The 27189-nt window shown below is 41.1% G+C and overlaps 1 protein-coding gene and 1 long non-coding RNA gene across 6 annotated transcripts in view; both read right to left on the bottom strand.

Annotated features, from left to right (window-relative positions):
* Positions 1 to 27189, bottom strand: part of LOC145530190 (ATP-binding cassette sub-family C member 4-like) — a 159188-nt gene that overhangs the window by 50419 nt on the left and 81580 nt on the right. For 4 of the 5 annotated variants that reach the window (XM_081551106.1, XM_081551105.1, XM_081551104.1 and 1 more), the window contains 5 exons: positions 25719 to 25798; positions 14520 to 14670; positions 7749 to 7868; positions 6553 to 6663; positions 686 to 786 (listed from right to left, as the gene is read on the bottom strand). In XM_081551106.1, the coding sequence (XP_081407232.1) occupies positions 686 to 786; positions 6553 to 6663; positions 7749 to 7868; positions 14520 to 14670; positions 25719 to 25798 (563 nt within the window). The remainder of the gene's footprint in view (positions 1 to 685; positions 787 to 6552; positions 6664 to 7748; positions 7869 to 14519; positions 14671 to 25718; positions 25799 to 27189) is intronic. The other variant, XM_081551108.1, reaches the window with a different exon arrangement.
* Positions 8612 to 14476, bottom strand: LOC145530200 (uncharacterized). Its single transcript, XR_014071541.1, has 4 exons — positions 13382 to 14476; positions 11481 to 12470; positions 10819 to 11086; positions 8612 to 10603 (listed from the first exon to the last, which is right to left on the bottom strand). It is a non-coding gene; the product is annotated as an uncharacterized LOC145530200 (long non-coding RNA).

The raw sequence follows: 27189 nt of genomic DNA, 5'->3' as shown, positions 1-27189 counted from the left end.
CAGATGAGCAGAATTGGACAATCATCAAGACTCATTTAAATAATTAGTCCCTGTCTACTCTGTTAGAGGGCTGACATGGAAAGACTTTGTTTTTCTCCCTTTAGGAGAAGATACAAATATTCAGAATGTATAATTTACATACTAAGGCCTCCTAAACAACCATAACTCCAAACCTTTGAGAGCACACTCTGAGAGGGAGCCTATCCTACCAGGAAGAAGGGCTGCCAGCAAATTCAGGTGCTCAACACATACAAGAATAAACACTCAAATGCGGGGAGAGGTGGAGGAACATAATAATTAAGTAAACCTCAAAATATTGGATTCTTTTCTTTTACCAAAAATGAGGAATTACCCATTAAGAAACAAAGGTAAACAAGCTGCTAAGTTAATAAACAATTAGCCTGTATTCTCTCCAGAATTTCAGGACCTTTCTCCTATGAGACATTTATTGTATTTGAAGTCAGTCTGTGATGAATATAAAACTTTATGACATGGTATACATAAGTCTGAGAAACGATGCATATATTTTATTTTACATTAACTTTAAGCAGATGGAGAATACAAAAAAAACTTTGTTAACTATGATGCAAAAATAGTAGTTTCACTATTTTACATAAGAATTGCTTTTATGCCATTTAAAAGCAAGGAGACTTGAAAAGGCTAAGAACAGAAAGATAAACATCACCATGTTCTCAACTTCAGCACTTTGCCTGACGCACCACTGGAACATCCCCGTGAGTGTGAGGGTGAGAGACAGGAACAGGCCAACCTGCCCGGGAGTCAAAGCTAAACGAGGAAGAAGAGGAATAAGGTCAGTCTACTTCTCAACCGCTCATGCAGCTCCTTCTGTCACTCTATGAAGAAGACTCCTTTATTTTTATAATTTTTATTGCAGTATAGTTGATTTACAAAGTTGTGTTAGTTTCAGGTGTAAAGTGAATTAGCCATATATATACATATAATCTATTCTTTTTCAAGTTATTTTCCCATAGATATCATTACAGAGTATTAACTAGAGTTCCCTGTGCTATACTGTAGGTCCTTTTTAGTTATCTATTTTATATAGTAGTGAGAGGACTCCTTTATAATATTTGAATCATTTACATGTGATGATAGTATTACTCATAATATTACTTCTGTTGATTGAGACCATAAAACAGTTAAAAAAAAAAAAAAAACAACAAGAAAAACCCACTATGAGGGACTTCTCTGGTGGTCCAGTAGCTGAGACTCCACACTTCCAGTGCAGGGGGCCTGGTTCGATCCCTGGTCAGGAAACTAGATTCCACATCCCACAACTAAGACTTCACACGCTGCAACTAAAGGCCTGCCTGTCTCACCTGAGACTGAAGATCCCCTGTGCCCCAACTAAGACTGAGGGCAGCCAAACGAATAAATAATTTTTTAAAATATTATGAATTTAGAAAGAATTAACAAAGTTATTACTGCTGTTCACTCACTAAGTCATGTCTGACTCTTTGCAACACCATGGACTGCAGCACACCAGGCTTCCCTGTCCTTCATTATCTACCAGAGTTTGTTCAAACTCATGTCCATCGAGTTGGTGATGCTATCTAAGCATCTCATCCTCTGCTGCCCTCTTCTCCTTTTGCCTTCAGTCTTTCCCAGCATCAGGGTCTTTTCCAATGAGTCAGCATTTTGCATCATGTGGCCAAAATATCGTAGCTTCAGCTTCAGCATCAGTCCTTCCAATGAATATTCAGAGTTGATTTCCTTTAGGATTGACTGCTTTGATCTCCTTACAGTCCAAAGGACTCTGAAGAGTCTCCTCTAGCATCACAATTCAAAAGCATCAATTCTTCAGCCCTCAGCCTTCTTAAGGGCTTCCACTGTGGCTCAGCTGATAAAGAATCTGCCTGCAATGCGGGAGACCTGAGTTTGATCCCTGGGTTGGGAAGATCCCCTGGAGAAGAGAACAGCTGCCCACTCCAATATTCTGGTTTGGAGAATTCCATGGACTGTATAGTTCATGGGGTTGCCAAGAGTCAGACATGACTGAGCAACTTTCACTTCACAGCCTTCTTAATGGCCCAACTCTTATGTCCTTACATGACTACTGGAAAAAACATAGTTTTGACTATATTGACTTCATTGGGAACATGATGTATCTGCTTTTTAATATTCTGTCTCAGTTTGTCATAGCTTTCCTTCCAAGAAGCAAACATCTTTTAATTTTGTAGCTGCAGTCACTGTTCAAAGTGATTTTGGGAACCAAGAAAATAAAATCTGTCACTGCTTCCACTTTTTCCCATATATATGCCATGAAGTGATGGAACAGGATGCCATGATCATTGTATTTTGAATGTTGAATTTCAAGCCAGCATTTTCACTCTCCTCTTTCATCCTCATCAAGAGATTCTTTAGTTCCTCTTCACTTTCTGCCATTGAAGTGATATCATCTGCATATCTGAGGTTGTTGATACTTCTCCTGGCAATCTTGATTCTAGCTTGTGAGTTATCCAACCTGGCATTTTGCATGATGTACTCTGCATATAAATTAAGTAAACGGTAACAATATATAGCCTTTTCATACTCCTTTCCCAATACTGAACCAGTCTACTGTTCCACGTTCAGTTCTAACTGCTTCTTCTTGACCTGCATACAGGTTTCTCAGGAGACAGGTAAGGTGGTCTGGTATTCCTCTTACAGAATTTTCCACAGATTTTTGTGATCCACACAGTCAAAGCCTTTCACATAGTCAATGAAGCAGATGCTCTTCTGGAATTCCCTTGCTTTCTCTATGATCGTATGAATGTTGGCAATTTGATCTCCATTTCCTCTGCCTTTCCAAACCCAGCTTGTACATCTGGAAGTTCCCAGTTCACATTACTATTGAAGGATTTTGAGCACAACCTTATTAGCATGCAAAATGAGTGCAATCACATGGGAGTTTGAACATTCCTTGACATTGCCCTTCTTTGGGACTAGAATGAAAACTGACCTTTTCCAGTCCTATGGCCACTGCTGAGTTTTCCAAATTGCTGGCATATTGAGTGCAGCACTTCAACAGCATCTCCTTTTAGGATTTTAAATAGCTCAACTGGAATTCCATTACCTTCACTAGCTTTGTTCATAGTAATGCTTTGAAGTTAAGACCCACTTGACTTCACACTCCAGGATGTCTGACTCTAGGTGAATGACCACACCATCCTGGTTATCCAGGTCATTAAGATCTTTTCTGTACAGTTGTTCTGTGTATTCTTGTCACCTCTTCCTAATCTCTTCTGCTTTTCTTATCATTTCTGTCCTTTATCATATTAATCCCACCTGGATTGAGATACACTTGACAGTATTATATAGGTGAAGAGCATGTCATTATTCAGATTTTTGTCCCTATGGCTTCAATTATCATTATGTAATTTCACTTTCTACATCCAGTGTAGCTGCAATTGAAACCACAAAAGCAAGGCAATGGGTTCTAAGAGGTAGTGCTTTTAAATCTAAAATATGACTCTCACTGTTCCATTATTAATGACTATGATTCAGTGTTATTACTATGGAGTAGTTAAGGACAGTGAATTCATGCCACATTCCAACAGCTGCTCATCTGGTATCCACACAGCAGTTAGGATACTGTTTTTGCAACAGAGAATCTTTCTCACCCCAGTACACCAGACCGATACAACCAAGAGATCCAAGTAGACTTAAAGCTAAAACCTAAAACCTAAGATGTACAAAACGCTTAATAGTAAACTTGATTCTCTCCTCCTAACTACGGGACACTACCTGGACTGTTTAAAAGATCAGTTTGCTACAGTTGTATAGACCTTCAAAACATTCAAGAAAAATAAAAAGATAAAAGATCTCAACAAAGACCTACTGCAAATAAATAAACTACTCAAAGCAATCTACAGATTCAATGCAATCCCTATTAAATTATCAATGGCATTTTTCACAGAATTACAACAAAATATTTTACATTTTGTATGGAAACACAAAATACTATGAATAGCCAATGCAGTTGGCTATTTCCTTCAAAGAAGAAAAATGAAGCTGGGAGGAATCAGGCTCACTGTCTTTAACTATACTACACAGCTACAGTAATTGAAATAGTATGCTACTGGCACCAAAACCAGAAATATAGATCAATGGAACCAGATAGAAAGTCCAGAGATAAACCCATGGACCTATGGTCATCTATGGCAAAGGAAGCAAGAATATCCAGTGGAGAAAAGACAGTCTCTTCAATAAGTGTTGCTGGGAAAACTGGACAGCTACTTGTAAAAGAATAAAATTAGCACATTCCCTAACACCATACACAAAAATAAGTTCAAAATAGATTACAGACATATATATAAGAACAGACACTACAAAACTCTTATATGAAAACATAGATAGAACTCTCTCTGACATAAACTGCAGTAAGCTCTTATTGACCCACCACTTAGGGCAATGAAAATAAAATAAAACATAAACATTTCAAAAGCTTAAATGCTTTTGAACTGTGGTGTTGGAGAAGACTCTTGAGAGTCCCTTGGACTGCAAGGAGATCCAACCAGTCCATCCTAAAGGAAATCAGTCCTGGGTGTTCATTGGAAGGACTGATGTTGAAGCTGAAACTCCAATATTTTGGCCACCTGATGCGAAGAGCTGACTCATTTAAAAAGACCCTGATGGTGGGAAAGATTGAAGGCAGGAGGAGAAGGGGATGACAGAGGATGAGATGGTTGGATGGCATCACCGACTCAATGGACATGAGTTTGGGTAAACTTCAGGAGTTGGTGATGGACAGGGAGGCCTGGCGTGCTGCGGTTCATGGGGTCGCAAAGAGTCAGACACGAGTGAGCGACTGAACTGAACTGAAAGCTTAAAAGCTTTTGTATGGCAAGGAAAACCACAAAAATACCAAAAAGACACCCTGCAGAATGGGGGGAAATATTTGCAAACGAAGTGACTGACAAGGGATTAAACTCCAAAATAATACAGTTCATGCAGTTCAATATCAAAAATAAATAAACAACCCAATCAAAAAAATGGGCAGAAGATTAAAACAGTCTCCAAAGAAAATATACAGATGGCCAAAAAGCACATGAAAGATGATCAAATCTCTAATTATTAGAGAAATGCATATCAAAACTACAGTGAGGTTTCACCTCACACCAGTCAGTATGACCATCATCAAAAAAAGTCTACAAACAATGAATACTGGATAGGATGAGGAGAAAAGGGCACCCTCCAACACTGTTGGTGGGAATGTAAACTGGTACAGACACCATGGAGAACAATATGGAGGTTCCTTTAGAAATCTAAAAATAGAGCTACCATATGATCCAGCAATCCCACTCCTGGGCATTTATCCAGAGAAAACCATAACTCCAAAAGACACATCCACCCTAATGTTCACTGCAGCACTATTCACAATAGCCGGGACATGGAAGAAACCTCAATGTCCATCAACAAGCAATGGTATGGAAGATGTGGTACCATACATACAATGGAATATTAACCAGCCATAAAAAGGGCAAAATAATGCCATTTGCAGCAACATGCCTGGACCTAGAGATTTTAGTACTGAGTGAAGTAAGTCAGACAGAGAAAGATAGAGTATGATGTCACTTATATATGGAATCTAACAAAAGGCTGCAAATAAACTTATCTACAAAACAGAAATAGAGTTACAGATGTAGAAAATAAACTTATGGTTACCAGGGGATAAGGGAGGAGTGGGATAAATTGGAAGACTGGGATAGACATATACATACTACTATATGAAAAATATTAAAATGGATGACTAATAAGAAACTATTGTAAAGTACAGGGAACTCTTTAATGACATATATGGGAAAAGAATATAAAAAAGAGTGGCTATATTTTATGTACAGCAGATTCACTTTGCTGTACATGTGAAACCAAGACAACAGTGTAAATCAACCATACCCCAATAAAACTTAAAAATAAAAGAATGGACCAAACAAGCCAAAGCAGGAGGCCAAGGCACCATAGGTCTGCTGGAGCAGGCACATTCATACCTGGTCTTTGCTCCTAAAGATTCTGAAAGCCAAAGACAGACATCCTTTTCTAAAGGACAATGTATATGAAGTATCTATTAAAATGCAAATTACTAAAAAAATGATACATGCACCCCAATGTTCATGGGTATAGAAAAAGAATCTTTAAAAAAGTGGAGGTACATATAATAGATTCACTTGGCTATACACCTGAAGTGAACACATTGTAAATCAGTCATACTCTGATCAAAATTTTTTTAAAAAGTGGTCTCAACAAGGACCTACTGTAAATAAATAAATAAATGGGAAAAAAGATAAAAGTTCTCATCAAGACACAAATGACTTCACATGGACCAATCTATTATATGTACCCCCACTTTTTTAAAGATTCTTTTTCTGTACCCATGAACATTGGGGTGCATGTATCATTTTTTTAGTAATTTGCATTTTAATATGCAGCAAACACTTTAATACAATTCATTAGAACCAAAGAGTACATATTAGACAAGATGGCAAGAGTTTAATAACTACAAACAAAGCTGTAAACTGTAAACAAACCACAAATATCCACATCTGTACTTACTTTCTACCAGAATCAGGGCCCCAAAAGCAACAACAGTGACAAAGATGGCACAGGTGACATCTAGATACACAGCGAGCCATCGGGACGTCGTCAAAAGCAGGAACCAAGCCTCTGGATTTGTGAATCATGAAGCATGATACATAAACAGAAAAACCATGTTAGCTGCTTCTCATGAGGGAGAGCATTTTCTTAGTTGAGCTACTGAAGATTTTACACAAGGTAGAACAGCAAAGTTACACACCCAAGAATCCTGGAAATTCCAGAAAACTAGGTTCCAACACAAGACAACATATGGGACACAGAGGGTCAGTCCAGGAAGCAAGGATTGAGAACTTCAACCCACAAGTTATGAACAGAAATACGATCATAAGAGAGAAGGCAGTAAATCGTCTCATCGGTATGTTCCCTGCAGTGCTGGGCCTCAGCGTGAAGATCATCCTCTCACAGGGTCGACTGCTCCCAGCTCTCTGACAGCAGACAGCACAGCTCACACTCTGATTCCAGCACCTTCTGCCCTCACTACAGGGCACTGCGGTGTTTATTCTTAAGGGCCAGCGTCTACATGACCATCAGCTAACAGGATCTACATGTGATTATCAAAATGCCATTTTATCTTCAAAATAAAATAACGATTGGAAAGTTTGACCAGGATTTCATAGACTTAGAGGAAATTCTGAATTTTCTACCTAGGAAAAACAACTTCACCAATACAAAGTATAATCAAGTGGGTTGCAAATTAGGAAATTATTTTTGTCAATCATGTCTGCTACCCTCCATGCTCTGAAAAGAGCTGGCAAACCACAGTCTGGGGGCCAAGAATAGGGACCACCTGGTTCTGAAAAAAAAGTTTTATTGGAACACAGCCATTGGCTGATGTATTATCTTTGGCCTCTCTTTCTGCTACAACAGCAAAGGTGAGTAGTTGCAACGAAGACAGCACACAAAGCCTACAATATTTCCCATCTGGATCTTTGCAAAAAAGAAAAGTTTGCTGACTCCTGACCTAAAGAGACAGAAGTCCACACAGCACTGTGATGGAAGGACCATGCAAGCCAGTCAGGGGAGAAAAGCAGGGCTGTGAGGGGGGAAGGGGGGAGCACAGAGGGGATGCTGGCCAGCAAGACTACCTGAGATGGAGGTCAGGCCTCAGAAGGCAGCACACCCAATCTTGAAATCATTTCCAGAAATGTACAGACCTGTGTGCAAATCCTGGTATGTGTCAAACAGTTTCTGAAACTTCTGTTCAGCTTTGTATGCCCGGATGGTCCAGAGTCCCCGGAGAGAAGACGCTAAGTGGGAAAACACCGGGCTCCGAGCTGGGGAAGCAGAGACAGACACACGACAGAGAAAGTCAGGGAGGCTGGATGCGGGGAAACCCACTGCCTCCTGGGCTCTGTGGTCACACATCCTGTCAAAGGGAATCCTCCACGTGACCCTCAAACTCCTGCTCACACCAGCCTTCACTTTAACAACCTGGGAATGAGAGATTCTCTTTGAAACTATCTTTGACCAAATTCAAATCACAGCTAGATTTAGATAAAGAATATCTTAACTAGCTCATTCATCAAGGTCCTCTCAAACACACCTCCCTCCAAAATCTTCTGGCATCTCTCCAGACAGAAACTGCTCATAAATTTTTAAAAAAATATATTGAAGTATAGTTGATTTACAATAATGTGTTAGTTTCAGGTATATAGTATAGTCATTCAGTTATTAGTTATTTTTTTCTGATTATGTTCCATTACAGGTTATTATAAGATACTGAATAAAATTCCCCATGCTTTACACTAAATCCTTATTGCTTATTTATTTGACATATCAATAGTGATGTGTCTGTTAACCCCATACTTCTAATTTGTTCCTCCCACCCTCCCAATCCCCTCTGGTAACTGTAAATTTGTTTTCTATGTATGTATTTATATTTTGTATACAGATTGATTTGTATTACTTTTAGATTCCATTTATAAGTGATATCATATTTGTCTTTCTCTGACTTACTTTACTAAGAATAATACTCTCTAAATCCATCCATGTTGCTGCAAATGGCAATATTTCATTCTTTTCCATGGGTAATTATTGTTCACTAATTTTTGAATCAGTAACATTCTAAAATTTAATTCTCATTAGCATCCTCATCACCCTGAATTTTGATGAGCTATCCGTGTGCTGTTTCCACCTTAGATGAGTAACCTAAGGGCTGGGATAGAGTCAGTACATCCCCCACAGCGGACCAGAGCCAGACACAGGACAAGGGCTAGATGAGAAAGGAGAGCGGACAGTCTGCCGTCTCCCCCATCCGGGGCCTCTCCCTGCACCTACACCAGGAGTCTCTGTGCGGGTCACGGAGCATCTGGTTCTGCACCGCCCTTGTGCCCACAGGACCCATACAGCCAAGGAGTCTTTGAACAGTCTTGACTTCCACTCTGGGAACCTGATGGATGTTTTCATAACTGCTCTGCTGGATCTCTGAACCATGACATCATCTAACACTTCCCCTTTGTATGCTATTTAGGCAAAGAGCTAACAGTGATTCATGGTGCTTTTGATCATCCAGTTGTGTGCCTGTGTTCTCATTCCAGCATCCACACTGCTCTCTCTTCACTCTACTGACTAACTTCTTAGCTTCCTATAAATTTGCACTTACAAGAGCAACATAAACTCAGATTGAGTTCATGCTCCAAATAATAAAGGCGAGGGACTCTGCTGAGGCCTTTTCTTCAGCCCAGCAGGTGTCCCAACCACCCCCAGAATTCATCAGTATGGACACCAGGTGCTCACAGGGATGATACAGGTGAATTCCGGGGCCATCACCCTGTCAGGAGGATGCCAAGAGCTCAGCTCCAGAGAGCACAGAAAACTCACTAAAACCAGGCTCTCACTTCCTGAGCAAATGAGGTGACAGCAACACTATTCATCACAGACAAGGCTTCTGAGCAGGAAGCAGATGTGACTCTTCACTCAGGGAGAGTCCTGGAGTGAACTCTCCAGCGTGGCCTCCCTCATCTGCTTCCCTCTTCAGGAGATCAAAGTGCAGCTGATTCTCTCCAGCAGGGATGGAGGAGAGGGTCAACTTTAGAAACAAAGTGTCATCTCAGCCTCCAACACCAGGGAACCAAACACCCATCACCTACCTCACCTCACGCCCAAGAGGGCTGGGGGAATGTGGACCCATGAAAAGCCATCCTGTTTCTTTCAAATTCCATTTAGGGCTGAGCAGGATGCCAGGATGAGTGAACTGAAGGGTCTTCAAAGAAATTAGCTAATACAGGGGGAGAGGGGATGTCAAGGCTCTGGTGGTGTGCTGCCCAAAGTATCACTTTTCCCACAAGCACTGAGCTCACTATCCTGAAGCAGACTATGTCACAGCCATGGCGTCAGTCCTCAGTCATAGACACGTGTAACCCTACAGTTCACAGGACTGATGCCTGTGTTTCTCTCAACCCTGAGGACCCTTGGGGACACACCCCACCAGGACTGCAGATCTTCCTGGGCAGGGGGACCTTGGGCTGACAACGCTGCTGCAGGTTATATTTCAAGCTATGTGAGGTGTGCTAGTTGTGAGTAAGTTCTTGATTCCCCCATGTTCAAGGTTCCAGTGCCTTTGGTCATGGCCAGCAAGTACTTTACAAGCATCGATTCAAGAAATCCTCATGAGAACCCCAGAGACTGAGGGATTAAGAGCACTCAGTGGCCAAGATTAACTATATTAACCCACCTAAGTGATAGACCTGGGTGTGAGACCCAACTTTCTGATTCCCAAGGCTGTGCTTTTAATCACAACAGCAGTGTCTCAGAGGGAGAATAATCAGGGTGAAGGATGCCCATGTGTGATAATGAGCATTTTTCTTCAGATTTTGTTATTTATGTTCAGAAAACCCTCAAATCTTACTAAGCTAACATCCAACAGCCTTCACCACTACTGCACATCTTATTAAGCACCCGAGGTTGAACAAAGTTCCTGGGAATCTAGTATAAGAACTCCTTAAAAAAAAAAAAAAAAAAGAACTCCTTAAAACAGCAGACTTGATGACGATCCATGGTCCTAATACATCTGGAAGGGAAGTTGCTCAGTCATGTCCGACTCTTTGCGACCCCATGGACTGTAGCCTACCAGGCTCCTCTGTCCATGGGATTCTCCAGGCAAGAATACTGGAGTGGTTTGCCATTTCCTTCTCCAGGGGATCTTCCCAACCCAGGGATCGAACCCAGGTCTCCCGCATTGGAGGCAGACGCTTTAACCTCTGAGCCACCAGGGAAGTCTCAAACACACATGCTAATCCTCCCCTAGCAATGCTCATGGCAAACATTGCTAGTTGATCCCAACACTTTTTCAGACAGAATTTGGATAGGGCTTCATCATTCAGGCACTGCCAAATCAAAAAGCTGGTTAGAGAAATGCAATCAAATGCTACCCTGGTTTTATGTACTTGTCCATCCATGACTGACCATTGTTATGCTCACTTTTGCAAAAATGTGCCCCTCAAAACCCTATTATAATTAGCTGCCAATATGCCATTAAGATGAAAATGTCAATCTAAGCTTCCAGAAGAATTGATGCTTTTGAACTGAGGTGTTGGAGAGGACTCTTGAAAGTCCCTTGGACTGTAAGGAGATGCAACCTGTCCATCCTAAAGGAAATCAGTCCTGAGTATTCATTGGAAGGACTGATGTTGAAGCTGAAACTCCAATACTTTGGCCACCTGATGCGAAGAACTGACTCATTTGAAAAGACCCTGATGCTGGGAAAGATTGAAGGCAGGAGGAGAAGGGGATGACAGAGGATGAGATGGTTGGATGGCATCACCGACTCAATGGACATGAATTTGAGTAAACTCTGGGAGTTGGTGATGGACAAGGAAGCCTGGCATGCTGCAGTCCACGGGGTTGCAAAGAGTCAGACAGGACTGTGTGACTGAACTGAACTGAACTGAAGCTTCCAGAGGCAGTTAGGCAGTAGGATCTGAAACTAAACCTCAGGATTCAGTGGTCCTTCAGAGCACAGGCTGAAGCAGGATTAAGCCTTCTAGTCACAGCAGTCAGGTGTCCTTCTTTTTGCTGGTGGCTCCAGCAGGGACCTTAAGATGTACTCTTACTCCCTCAGTTGCTCAACTGTGTCTGACTCTTTCTGACCCCATGGACTGTAGCCCGCCAGGGTCCTCTGTCCATGGGATTATCCAGGCAAGAATATTAGACTGGGTTGCCATTTCCTCTTACAGGAAATCTTCCCAATCTAGGGACTGAACCTATTTCTACTGCATCTCCTGCATTGGCAGGCAGATTCTTTTATCACTGAACCACCTATGAAGCCCTAAAACATACTATCAGTTACTATTTAGAGAAAACAGTGGTGTCATCATTTAAGGCACAGACCCACCACCCAGAGAGAACATAGACAGTTCTAATCAGCTGGCTGACACATGTGGTTATCAGGGGTGTGGAGGAGGGGATATCTGGACTGAATTTGGGGTGTACTAACTTATTGCAGCCTACTAGGATGCAGGAAAATCCAAATATTCCACAGAGATTATGTCAAAGTTCTCAGACTCTCCAGCTCAAATACTGAGAAAATCCTGTACTGCTTTTTGAAAAAAGACTCAGGAGGAGCCCTTCTCTCCACTTCCATGAGGATGGGAATTGGCCCTTCCTCAGGCAAAAATCTCTGTCAAGTGTTCCTTCTGGAACAACCTTTCATTGAATATACCAGAGAGATGCTTTTCAGCAAGACTCTTGAATGACCCCATTTCATGGGCAGCCTCAAACCATAAAATGTCTAAAGCTTTGTCTACACAGAAGATTGGATGAAGCTCATCACTTCCTCTTCTGCCTCCCCAGGTTCTACCATCAACCAAGTCACATCAGCAGAATGTCCCACACACCTGGAATCTACTGCTCCCCATCCGTCCAAAAACCTCACAAAACTGGAACTTACAAAAGTTTAGCTGGTTCTCTTGATGACTGAAAATTTTTTTCTATAGCTTTTATGAGATGGATGATCACTATCCTTTTTGCAATTAATTAGAATAAATATCTCTTTAAAAAGTGAAAGTGTTAGTCGCTCAGTCATGTCCAACTCTTTGTGACCTCATGGACTGCAGCCCACCAGGATCCTCTCTCCATGGAATTCTCCAGGCAAGAATACTAGAGTGGGTTGCCATTTCCTTCTCCAGGGTAACTTCCCGACCCAGGGATTGAACCAGGGTCTCCTGTATTACAGGAATATTCTTTACCATCTGAGTAACCAAGGAAGCATCTTAAGTGTTATTATAAAAACAAAACATGCAAATGCCACAGTGAAAGAAACTCCTTTGACTGGATGAACTGAGATTTTTTCCACTTGGTATATACAAAGAACCTTGGGGTTCAATATTCTTCTCTTCTTGGCTTGGTTTCTAGAAGGTTAAGTTGATATTCATTTGCAATAATTATTTATGGTTGGGAGAGGGAAATGGCAACCCACTCTAGTATTCTTGCTTGGAGAATCCCATGGATGGAGGAGCCTGGCAGGCTGCAGTCTGTGGAGTCGTGAGAGTCAGAGAAAACTTAGCGACTAAACTACTACTACTGAAATTCACATTGGAGAAGGAAATGGCAACCCACTCCAGTGTTCTTGCCTGGAGAATTCCATGGATGGAGGAGCCTGGCGGGCTACAGTCCATGGGGTCACAGAGAGTTGGACACGACAGAGTGACTAACACAAACACACATTTATGGTTGAGTTCTCTGATACAAACATATCCCCTTCTTAATTTTTGGCTATAGTTTTATAACTTTTAAAAATATATAATAATTCTACTTTCCTTATTAGTTTTAATATTGATGAAATATATGCATTAATAATGAGATAAATTCAATTATTACATCCTCTGTGATTACCTGCACAATAGAATGATTAGTCATAAAATGTGATCCCCATTATTCTATTTTTTTTTTGGCTGCAACTTTCAGGTTCTTAGTTCCCTGACCAGGGATTGAAGCTGTGCTCCCCACAGCAGAAGCACAGAGTCTTAACTACAGGATCCCCAGGGAAATCTCTGTTTCCAATTATTCTAAATCTAGGAAGTTGAATGGGGTAATAAACTAAATGCACACTAAACAGGTCGCACTCTTGAGTCCTCCTAAGGGATTCTTTTCAGCATCATTTATATGAATACATAAAGAAAGGGGGGTGTGGAACACAAACAGTGTGATATCACCCCAAATAATAGTAATGATAAAGAGCAAACCTGCAAATAACAGGATTATCTTTTCAATAGGGTTTCTCTGGTGGATCAGACAGTAAAGAATCCACCTGAAATGGAGGAGAACTAGCTTCAATCCCTGGGTTGGGAAGATCCTCTGGAGAAGGGAGTGGCTACCCACTCCAGTATTCTTGCCTGGAGAATTCCGTGGACAGAAGAGCCTGGTCCATGGGGTCACAAAGAGTCAGACACAACTAAGTGACTAACATATGTCTTTTCAATACACTTAACAACTGCAACTTACTTGAACATGTGAAAAAAAGTATTTTTCAAATATATCACTCCTGACATAAATTTCCTAAGGTCTTCTTTCCTTTTCTAATCTCTTCCTTTCCTTGTCATTTCTCGTAACTTCAGGAGGAGAAAAATTGTCTATTTTCCTTCTACATTAGTTGCAACATGATAAATATTTTTAAGAAAAGTACTTACAGAGTGGATCCTCTGTGTTAGGAAATATGTCATGAACAAGACAGAAATGGCCCCTGTCCTCATCGTGCTCACATCCATCCCCCTTGTGCTAAAATGCAAAGCCGCAGCTAACCTGCCACCAGCTCTATTTGCCTTAAGAACCACACCAACTCACAGTGGCCATAACATTCAATTACCTAATGTTGACTTGTGAGAAATTCCAGAAGACAGAGTCTGTAGAATTTCAGGGGTCTTGTTAATTATGGTATAAATGGAAGACAGCCTTCATTGCCATCCCAATCTGAGAGCCCCGGTACTCACTTGTACATTCCAGGCGTTTCACATCTCGTGACGTCCTTAAGAAATACCACCGGAGAACAAAGAAAATGATGCCAAGCGGAATCACAGGTATAGCAGTCCAAGGAATCGCAGCCACCATCACGCATACCACACCAATCATAAGAAAAAATGTCTGAAATAGCAAAAATAGATACAGAGGCCTCCTTATGAAGGGTACTTTCAAAGATAAACTGTAATGGGTTTGTTCTGTTGGGATTAAAATCCTTTCCTCAAAAAGGCTTCTTGGGACAGCAGGGAATGCTTTCCCTTCCAAAGAAATAAAATTATAGGTGGTCCTCATGATATTTAGGGCTTCCCTGGTAGCTCAGACGGTAAAGCGTCTGCCTGCAATGCGGGAGACCTAGGTTCGATCCCCGGGTCGGGAAGATCCCCTGGAGAAGGAAATGGCAACCCACTCCAGTACTCTTACCTGGAAAATTCCATGGATGGAGGAGCCTGGTAGTCTATAGTCCATGGGATCGCAAAGAGTTGGACACGACTGAGCAACTTCACTCACTGGCATGATATTTAGTGCATGAGTCAAACATGATGATAAGAACTTTCTAGGTATCAGCTCTTATGATACACTCAGTAGCCCTATGAGGCAGGCATTACTAGTTTTAACAGAGAAGAATATTTGAGGCTCAGAGAGTAGGATCTCAATCCCAAACTGTCAAGAGTCAGCAGGTGGTACTAGAGAGATGAGTGAGCAGGTATCACAGGTGAGGAATGCAGAAGCCTCAGCAATGCATGGAGGGATAAAGAAGTGGTTAATTACAAATTCAGTGCCCAGAAAAGTAGGACAAAATTTAAATGCTGACTTTTGGAAGTAGAAATTCCTCTTTCTAGAATTTTCTATCCATAGTTAATATGTACTAAATGTTGACTGTGTAGAGAGCTATACCTTCAAACCTTCACGTGTATTAACTCATTAATCTTCATAATAGCTCTATCTAGTAACAGGATTGTCTCATTTTACAGATGGAGAGAGTGAGGCTCAGGGAGACGAAATCAACCTGATGGAGACCGCAAAGCCTCAGTCATGGAGTTGGGAAGCCCATGTCATAAGCCTTTATGACATACTTAAGCATGCCTTCAGTATACAGCCATCTTTCTACCATTATAGTAAGTATTTAAAATGCCCATTCCAAAGGCTAATGATTATAACAACAGCAGACCCCATTTATGAGGTGTCTACTCTATGTAAGACACTGTGCTGAGTTCCATGAACATTCTCTTAATCATCACATTATCCCATGAGATGATTTTATCTTGGGAAATGATCTCGGTCAAAAAAATACAGAAGGTAGAATAGAAAACAAAATCATTGGTTGATGCTGATTTAAGCATCCATCTTTATCAGGAAAATTATGATACCCTTACTTTTTAAGAATGCAATCAACACTTAGTTATCTGCTTGCTATGACAGTGGGGTGGGGTGGTGGGATGTGCAGATTCAGTCTGAGCCAAGGCTTCCAAAGTTTGTGATCTCAGGTGGATACAAATCCATAGTGACCTGCACAAGGCACAGAGTGCTGGGAAAACAAAGGGAAGAATTCAGGAACATTTTTAGACAATTCTAAGAAGAAACATGTCTGAATTTTACAGGCTGGTTTAACAAATAGAAAGAGTGGCAAGAATAACTTGTGGGCAGTAACTAGAATTGATGGAAATTTTGACCAAAAAGGAGCTGAGAGGAGAAGTTAAGATGCCTGTCTGAGTTAACACTGGTTGTTCTGGGTCCTCTCAGCACCAGCACCTACATCCCCTGCTCACCACCCCAGGGCCTCCCCACCTTGTCACCCAGGCTGCTGACCCAGGTGTGTCTCTGAGGGATGGGTTAGGAGGGTAATGTCTGTATCACAGAGACTCAGGTTATCATTTCACTGCTCTTCCTGATCAGTTTTTTCAGAGGATATTCACAACCATCTTGTGAATGAGAAAAGTAAGAACTTCATTTTCATTTACAGATACGACATAAAGATGGGAGGGCAAGTGGCTGTCCTACGTTTTCCCAGGAAGGACTGCAGGTCAAGGAGAAAGACAGGAGCGGTTTGTACTCAGAGAATCTAGAGCCACAGCCGCAGGCAGGAGGAGCCTGGAAGGAGGAGGAAACGTCCAGAGCTGTGACTCTGTGTCCAGGAGCCCTTGGGAACCAAACTGTATTATCTGGATGGAGACCCATGTGCTTTTCCTGTTTCTCCTATATCTGCCATGGTATCAAAGTAAAACCCAGAGTGAAGAGGATGGGATTCTGAAGGAATACATTCCGGTCATAAGTGGAGAAAGATAGGCCTGACTGACCGCCCTCCTATTAGACCTACAGATGAACAACTGCTTACAGCCACTGCATTAAGTATGCATTCCACCTGCTACAACTTTCATGCTCATGGGGAGGGGTCTTGCCACTCCTTCTATGTCTGGTCTTAAGTCACCTGGCTTGCCATTGTTGGTTGTCAAAAAAATCTACTAAAATGTCAATAAAAAATCTAAATTACAGCTTTTTTAGCGGACTCACAACATTAGATGGGTAACATTCATCAGTTCCAATAATCTGGCTCTCCCCAGGTGAGGGCCTTTTAAGACTAACCCAGCCTGTCAGATAACCTGGGAAGCAGAGGAAAATCAAAATGAAGGGCTCCCCAGAAGCTGAGCCGATGCATTTGCCTTAGGTATGCATTGAAGACCCATTACTAATGCTCTCAGAAGCTCCAAGGTTAGGTTACATCCTTCAGAGTCCATGCCCCCAAATTCTGAAGCAATTCAAAGAGGATGTCTCTAACATCTACTTATAGGTAATACTATGCTGCTGCTGCTAAGTCGCATCAGTTGTGTCCGACTCTGTGCGACCCCATAGACAGCAGCCCACCAGGCTCCCCCGTCCCTGGGATTCTCCAGGCAAGAACACTGGAGTGGGTTGCCATTTCTTTCTCCAATGCATGAAAGTGAAAAGTGAAAGTGAAGTCACTCAGTCATGTCCAACTCTTCACGACCCCATTGACTGCAGCCTACCAGGCTCCTCCGTCCATGGGATTTTCCAGGCAAGAGTACTGGAGTGGGTTGCCATTACCTTCTCCACATTGTGGACTGAATAGTATATATATATATATATATATATAATATATTTGGGTACGGGTTTACAATTATATGTATACACATGTGAATCTTTTATTGCCAGCTATTGCAAACCCTTTGTAAAGGTTGGCAGAAGATGAAAATAGTATCTAAGCAAAAAGTCATTTGAAGAAGGAAACAAACGATTCTGGTGCCAACCACATTTCTTTCTCCTACATTCCCAAGAATTCCAAAAAGCCCAATTCAAGCTACATACATAATTTCCTGATCTGGTTGGATTTTAGGCCCATCTGATGGACCACACCACTATAGCCAGTGCTTCTGTACCTCTGTCTCACAGGCACAGAGACAATGATTGGTATATAGAAAGAAGCATATTGACCCAGGAGCAAGTGACTCAAGTTCTGATACCCCCCAAATAAGGAGAATCATTATTTTATATATTTTTCATTTGGAGCACACCATTTGGGAAATTCTAACCAAAGTCTATGAATCCACATGAACATATATTAAAAAAAAATTCTTAGGTGAAATCTTTCAATTGAGAGAAAATGGTGATTTTTCACAATTCAGAAAAATTCTTTAGTTTGCAGAGAATGACAGCCTATACCTGGAGGGGAAATTCCACTAGCCCAGTATTGTGCTGAGACAGGGTTTAGGGCTAAAATTCCTGAATATTATTAACAGGGAGGGTAAGACTCTACACCCACTCTCAATCTTAGTAAAAACTGGGATATACCAAAAACTTAAACGAATGGTGGTAAGAATTAAATGATGTACATTACACTTTATGTAATGTACCTAAAGTGCTAACCAGTTCAAGCATAACAAACAAAACCTCTGACTCCATCATCACCGCCCTCCAGTGTGCTCTGCATGCCAGCAGCCAGGGGAGGAAGGATGAGGTGTTCATAGATTTATGAGCCCCAAAAACATTAAGAATCTCATGAAGTTGAGCCCTAACAGACCACTCATTCTAACCACGGGAACAGCTTAGTATTATCTAGAGACATATCAGAGCAGGTGCTACTTTTCCTAGATGTGGTGGTGATGTCACATGTACCAAAGTGACTGTGGCTTTCCTTTGGTCACAGTGAAAATCATATCAGAGGTCTATTTTGTTTGAAGATGCACTTTTAAAATAATATGACCAATAAACTTCATGCCTACTACAATTTTTGTCCTCTCTGTATTATTCTCCCCACTCTAGGCCTTCCAAAGATTGATAAACTTAGGGACATGGCAGTAAGTAACATTTTTTGAGATGTTTCTTTCCTTTTTTTAATTTTTTTAAAAGGGATGTTTCTTTTCTTATTCCATATCTTCTTTCTCTTTCAAGTTATCCTTTGTCTTAGTGAAGACTTACTGTTTTAACACTTCTAAGTATTTATGGGAGACTAAGGGAAAAAGTGATGGACCTCTGAATCAACAAAACCAAACCAGATTATTCAATATAGTCCAAAGAGAACAATTTGACATTTTCTATTTCATGCACCATGAACTGGTATATTGATACCAATGGAAGGACACAATCTAGATTTTGTAAACTCGTGAATCTCAGGAAATTTAACTGTGTCCACTCCAGGTTGGCATTCTTGGTGGAAGCAGGCAGCCTGGTTAGACTGTCAGGATGACTAAGGCAGAGGTCATGTCACCACTACCTATAGAAGGAAGTCTCATGAGCACCTTTCATCCTCCAAAAGGATGCTGTGCTGTAAGCAGCTGCTTATGACAAGCCACACTGGCATCTAAATGAATTGTAAATGAAATATACAAAAAAGCAGCAAAGAAAAGAAAATAATGCTTGTGAAAATGTTAAAAGTCTTGTTTAAAAGCCAGTCCAAACAAAAAAAATTGAAAAATAAAACATTGCTTTATTGCTAGAGGCCATGACAAGTTTTCTCATAACACAGAAGTTCCACAGTTCTCTAAAACTAGCCAACAAGCAAAGAAGTGATGGTTACCCCATGCTCTCAAATATCAATTACAAAAGACATTTTATAAGACTTTCCATGAGTGCCAATCTCAAGTATTTCACAGGCTTTATGTAATCTCATTCTTACATCAGCACGAGGAGGGATTATGCCTTCTATTTACAAAGCAGGAAACTGATGCTCAGAGAGGCTTATCAATTTGCCCAAATTCAAACAATTCAGGCATTATGACCCCAAGTTTTTTCTTTTAATTTCTGCCTGATACTGTAACACATATAGAGAGAAAATTCACATCTTAAAAATTAATATCTAAATATATTTCTCTTTTATATATTTCCCCTTCTGTCTGCATTTTCTAATGCTGTTGGGTTTCTTGCGGTCATATCTGGCCTCTCCCATGAGGGGATCAGTTCTAGATTCCCAACTAGTTAGGGAATAACAGTCTGCTCAGTTCAGAGAACAGACTGATCATTAAAAGATCTTAAAGGTGCTCGCTGGGCTTCCCTGGCGGCTCAGTGGTGAACAATCTGCCTGCCAATGCAGGAGATGCGGGTTTGATCACTGGATCGTGAAGATCCTATGGAGAAGGAAACGGCAACCCACTCCAGTATTCTTGCCTGGGAAATCCCATGGACAGAGGCGCCTGGAGGGCTACAGTCCATGGGGTCACAAAGAGTCAAACACAACTTAGCGACTGAACAGCAACAGCAGCAGTGCATTCTGTTCATAGTTTTTCAGGCACTCTGTCTACCAGATCTAATCCCTTGAATCTGTTTGTCACCTCCATTGTATAACCGTAAGGGATTTGATTTAGGTCAAACATGAATGGCCTATTGGTTTTCCCAACTTTCTTCAGTTTAAGCCTGAATTTTGCAATAAGGAGCTGATGATTGGAGCCACAGTCAGTTTCAGGTCTTGTCTTTGCTAACTGTATAGAGCTTCTCCATCTTTGGCTGAAAAGGACATAATCAATCTGATTTCAGTATTGATCATTTCATGATGTCCATGTGTAGAACCGTCCCTTGTTTAGCCAGAAGAGGGCATTTGCTACGACCAGTGTACTCTCTTGACAAAACTCGTTTAGCCTTTGACCTGCTTCATTTTGCACACTAAAGGCCAAACTTGCCTATTACTCCAGGTAGCTCTTGATTTCCTACTTTTACATTCCAATTCCCTATAATGAAAAGGATAGCTTTTTGGTATTAGTTTTAGAAGGTGTTGTAGATCTTCATAAAACCGTTCAACTTCAGCTTCTCTGGCATCAGTAATTGGGGCATAAACTTGTATTCCTGTGATGAAGAATGGTTTGCTTTGGAAGTGAACCAAGATCATTCTGTCATTTTTGAGTTTGCACCCAAGTACCACATTTCAGACTCTTTTGTTGACTATGAGAGCTACTCCATTCCTTCTAAGGGATTCTTGCCTACATAAATTGATACAATGGTCATCTGAATTAAATTCACCTATTCCTTTTCATTTTAGTTCACTGATTCCTAAGATGCTGATGTTCACTCTTGCTATCCTCCTGATTGACCACATCCAATTTACCTTGATTCATGGACCTAAAATCCCAGGTTCCTATGCAATATTGTTCTTTACAGCACTGGACTTTGCTTTCACCAACAGACACTTCCACAACTGAGCATCATTTCTTCTTCAGCCCAGGTACTTCATTCTTTCTGGAGCTGTTAGTAACTGCCCTCTACTCTTCCCCAGTAGCATACTGGACACCTTCCAACCTGGAGGGCTCATCTTCTGGTATCATATCTTTTTGCCTTTTCATACTATTCATGGGGTTCTCATGGCAAGAATACTGGAGTGGTTTGTCATTTCCTCCTCCAGTGGACCACGTTTTGTCAGAACTCTCCACTATGACCTGTCCATCTTAGCTGGCCCTGCATGACATGGCTCACAGCTTCATTGAGTTACACAAGCCCCTTCACCACAACGAGGCCGTGATCCATGAAGGGGGAAAGAACATGAACGGTTATTTAAGCTCAGCCAAGTTGTTGATTTTTTTTGTTGCTGTTGTTGTTTTCTCTTCCTGAATGAGGAGTGTGTGAGGAAGAAAGGCTTTGGAATTCAGTTTTCCTCAATGAATTACAGCATTTTGCTGATGGCAGCTGTGTTCAACTTCTCATACTCAAAGCAATCCCAATTTTTTTTTAATTTAATAAGCTATTTTGTGGGTATTTTTAAATTTATTTATTTTTAATTGAAGGATAATTAAAATGCCTAACTCTAACTTCCACATTTTACTTTCATTTTCACTTGTTTAACTAGTAAGAAGACTTTTAGAAGGTGATAATCTCAATGACAAGAACTGTACATAATTGAGACTCCTTACTCAATGTTATTTGGAACTTTGGGAAATTGTATGAAAATTACATTAATTTGAAATATTTAGCGCACAATGGTCAATTTTGAAAACAACTGATATTTATTCTGTGAGTCTACAAAAGAAAGTGTCCATTAAAACCTTCAAGAATTACAAACCTAGAATCTCTGTAATACAAACACACAGGAAGGTATTTATGGGCCTGGAAACTGTCTGACAATAACTTTAATGCAACATAATGCCAGTGTCATCAGACAATTTTTCTCACTTAAAAACACATATGGTGTTTTAAAAATAACTACCCACTAGTTAGTACTCAACAGGCATTTAGATGTTATGCAAAGAATAACATTAAAACAATTTCATTTTATCTTCCCAACAACATTTATGGAGTTGGTATTACTTTCTCTATTTTACTGAAAGGAGACCGGCTTTGTGGGACAGAGACAGGAAGAGTGAGAGCTGGGATTCAAGCTTGGAAAGGGAGACTGCTCCCCACTGCACTTTAAAGCTTTTGCCATCATAAATGATTATCAGGTGGAATCATAAGACGTAAGTTGATTTTTTATGCTGCTTTTCCTTTATCCTTTTTGAAATGGTGAACAGCTCCAATTTGCCCAACCACTCATATAATGTGACTGAACAGGCAACATATCTGGTATCTGTAAGAGTCAGTGTACAGGATGGTGCACAAACTCATGATCACCTCTCTGCGGGGATGTGGTCTCTGAGTGACATTGTCTGAGTAGATAGACTGTGCTAAAGTGTAGACCCATTACCGAGAACCCAGCGTTTTCATTAGCCACACTTGGCATCACTATTACAAAATATTAAATAAATTATCTGAGATATCATTTAAGGGAATGAGAAGGAATTAAATGAGGAGAAGTATATGAAGTGGACTCTTTAGAAGTAATAAAAATAAAAATGATCAAGAATCTTCCAAAGTTTATCAATTACACCAAGGATAAGCAGAATCATCAAAAATGAGTTTGGAAACCCTTGGCATGAACTGTATCCTTTAAAACAAAACTGAACAACCCCCTTCCAGCCTGTTCCCTTCCCCCTCTTAGCTGGGGATAAAGAGAAAGACTGGTTCCCACACAGGACAACAGCACCTCCAGCCCCACCATCCACAGCAGCAGCCTTTCCTTCTCATCTGAGATCAAAGGTCACCTCCTGGAAGCTCCACCCACCTCCTGGACCAGGCTCCCTAACTGCCTCCGGCCCCCACATCCAGTTTGCCTTCCAGGACTTCCTCCACAGGGCTCCCACAATTAGGATTCCCAAGGAGCAAGGGGTGAGTTTCTGGACGTCTTCCTTCCCTGGGGGAGCTGGAGGAGACCCATGAGGGAAGGGCTTCATGCCTGACTCGCCCCTGTACCTCAGGCCTCAACTCTAACCCCTGTTTGTTGAAGGGAAGGAGGGAGAGAGGGAAATACCACCCACCACCTCACACACATCCCCAACTCACAAACTATACACCCCGACAACCAGCAACATCTCAGACCCTACATTCCAGATGGGCCTCTCTCCTGCTTTAGTCAAACTCCTTCTAGGAGTAGCCTGTCTTCACCTCAACTCCCTTCACACCTCCTAGATTCTCAGCCCTTTGCACTCTGGCCTCCTCACATCTGAAACCTGCTTCTCGGGTCACCAACATCTCCTGATTCCAAATCAACCAACAATTTTCCATGGACTCACCTTCTCATTTGCATTGAGCAGACCTGTCCTTCCTTGATTTGTCAACCTACTTCCTTCTTTTTCCCTTGCTGTTCACTGTGAGTCTCTTCTCCTCCACCTTCTCTCTCTACTTAATCTCTGATATCGAGTCTTCTTATCTTGGCCCCTAAAAATGCTTCCCTCTCTCTGGGCCATCTTGTCATCCTCACAGATTCAGCTACTACCAGCTCAGTGAAGGGTACACAGGCTCCATGCTCATCCCAGATCTCCCCCTCCAACACCAAACTCTTACTTCCAATGACCTACAGGACACCTCCACCTTCAACTTCAAGATAATTGAACTACAAGTGGCAGAGCTGGGATTGCAAATCTGCAAGACTAGAATTTTCTCTCCTCTTTAATGAGAATGTTTCCTACTGAAATCAGGTAGCATCTATCCTTGTCTCTATCTGTCATGCAAAAATATGCGACAATTCTGATATGACCACTAACTAACCATGAGCTAAGTACGTGGCAGAAACCCAACCTTGGCCTACCTTGCCATAGCAAAGAAACAAAACCTTTCATAAAATCTTTTCAAAGCAATTCACAATCACTGTTAAAATGTGACACTGTTTCTAGGAAAAAATTGTTTCTGGGAATAAATTACATAGTTAAACCCATCAGGGCACATTTATAAAATAAGTTTGCAAAATAGAAAAAAATCAGACATTTTTGCAGTAAAAGTCCTCTGCCTCTGCCTCTCAGCTTTGTTCACACTGGTAACAGTGGAAGCCTTGCCCACAGGCTATGCTGTCTGCAGTGAGAAGTTCACTGCTGCATTTGTGTGTGCAGTCTTTCATAATCCATTTTATTTCCAAAATTAACACTTGGGAAGAAAAGGAAAATTCCCTGCAAACTTAATCACTGAAAAGTAGACAGAATTAAATAACAGAAAAAAAACACCCCATGTGAGCAAAGACACTGAATGAGATGAGAGCTGAGATGACACAACATCATTCTTTAGAACCTCAAGTTCACAGACAAAACAGAAGCTGGATAGAAGTTGTTCCATAGGTCTCTCTCTCTCTCTCCTTTCTTTAAGACATCTCAAGACAGAGCAATCAACCCATGAAAAGAAAGAAAGCCTAGAAAACAAAGGACATTTTCTGAGGTGACTTTGATCCCGGAATCAAATTACTGGCTTAAAGGCTTTGTATCCTCAATAAATGCTCTCTGTCATCCTTGTTGGACCTCCCAGATGGCTCAGTGGTAAAGAATTCGCCTGCCAATGCAGGAAACACAGGTTTGATCCCTGGATCAGGAAGATCCCCTAGGCAATGGCAACCCACTCGAGTACCCTTGCCTTAGAAATCCCATGGACAGAGGAGCCTGCAGGGCTGTAGTCCATGGGATCACAAAAGAGTTGGACACAACTTAGTGACTAAACAACAGCATTGTCCTTGCTAAAGTATTATTTTCAACTTATTTTTACCAATCTTTTCTTTGTAAGTAACCACATATGGCTTTATCCAAACAAAACCATGCAGTAAATATGTGCCCTCGGTGGTAATACAATGCATCGTGCTTGTGCTCAGTCATGTCTGAGTCCCTGCAACACTATGGACTATAGCCTGCCAGGCTCCTCTGTCCATGGAATTTTCCAGGCAAGAATACTGGAGTGGGTTACCATCCCCTTCTCCAGGGGATCTTCTTCGCCCAAGGACTGAACTCTTGTCTCTTGTGTTTCCTGTATTCCCAGGAAACTTCTTTACCACTGAGCCACCTGGGAAGGCCGATACAATGCATAATTTAGTTTATCAAGGCTATCTTTCTGTAAGAGACCATTGTCTCTCTCTTATGAAATATGCTCACAGTAAAGGGAATCCACGCCAGACACCTGGAAGGCAGAGGGAGAACCACTTACCCTGCATGTGGCTGCTTCAGACCAACCTTGACATGACTGTGTAGCCACTCCTGCCCCAGGTATTTCTCTTGTTAACTCAGCCTCCCAGTCACAGCCACACCTCTCTCTTACAAACACAGCCTCTTACTGAAGATAATAGGACACATCACCAGTTTGAAAGGCCCACCCTCAGCCCCTGTGAAAAGGCCTTGAGTAACAGGCACCTGCTTTTCCCTGTGAGAGCTCTGATAAGACTGCTATGTTACCTGGATGAAATCAAGAAATGTCAAGGGCAGTAAGTCATCCATTTGACCTATGTCTTTCGAAAAACGATTTAAAATTCTTCCTGCAAGAACAAGATATAAAAAATCACTCATTTCTTCAGGTAGGAGCTTTAAGAGAAACAATTCATGAAATAATCAAAATAATATTTTTAAAGCATATGTATTTAGGGGCTTCCCTGGTGGTACAGTGGATAAGAATCTGCCTGCCAATGCTGGGGACATGGGTTTAATCCCTAGGTTGGGAAGATCATCTGGAGAATAAAATGACTACCCACTCCAGTATTCTTGCCTGCGAAATCCCATGGACAGAGGAGCCTAGTGAGCTACAGTCCATGGGGACACAAAAGGGTCAGACATTACTTAGCGACTAAACAACACCAGCAAATTTAACATATTACAAATTCATATAAAATGAAATAAGGCAATATAAGTGATAAAAAGAAAGAGAAAATAGGATGACACCTAAAGAGAAACAAAAATATCACCAAATGTCAGTGAGTAGGAAGTTGAAATTGAGCCCTGATTTTCAAAAGAATGGGGGAAATCTTGTGGCAGTACTGGGAAGTGTTGGTGGATTTGAAAATGTTCCCTCCTTTTAGATCTCTTATCTAAGACTCACTCCAAGTGCTAAGTCAGTAATAAACAACTGCAAAATATTTAAGTCAATCCTAATTGTTACACTAATTTTGCTTTAGTTATCAAGATTACTTTTTCCGTGATACTTTTTAAATAAACATAATTTCTCTGTAATTTTTTTCCCTCCAGATGGTTCACATCCCCTCACATTTTGGGAAATTGTGGATTCCAGTCATTTCCAAGTGTGAGTTTAATACTGGGGTAATAAGTCATTATTTTCAGAGGTGTACCAGGTGTAACAAACACAGGTTTATGAATAAGCATCTAAGAAGACCAGAGGGATGTAGGCAGGAAAACAGAAATATTACTAAATGACTAAGGATCACTTATAATAGTTGATTTTATTTCCCTTTTCAGAATCCACAACAACAGTATATCTTAAAGGCTGTAAGATTAGAAGATAATAACTAATTTCTAGTAAATATTTGGTGTGAACTAAAAATGCAACCTGTCACATCAGTAAACAAAGGATGCTGCAGCCATCAGGACTCTGCAGACACCCCTGCAAGGGTGGTGCACCCTGAGGAGACTCAGGATGAGATATCACAGGACACTGGCCCCAGATAGCAGAGATGCAAATCAAAGGAACTATAACAGTTTTGACTACATGTTGGATCTCTTTGACTTTAGCTTTTGCTACTCATTGCTTTTGTTGGGGAATCCTACTTCTCTGCCTGAATGTTAAACTAAAGTGGATTTTCTCTGCTCACAGAGAGACAGTCTGACCTTGGCCACTTGTGAACGGCTGCAGAAAAGAAGAAATGAACACATCCTCTCCAATTTTGCAAGATAAATGGCCTTTTGACTTGACTTCCTT

Source organism: Giraffa tippelskirchi, chromosome 12, assembly GCF_054371585.1.
Source record: "Giraffa tippelskirchi isolate mGirTip1 chromosome 12, T2T-mGirTip1v1.2.pri, whole genome shotgun sequence".
Lineage (NCBI taxonomy): Eukaryota > Metazoa > Chordata > Mammalia > Artiodactyla > Giraffidae > Giraffa > Giraffa tippelskirchi.
The sequence above is the reverse complement of the archived record's forward strand: the minus strand, read 5'-3'. Positions and strand labels throughout refer to the sequence as shown.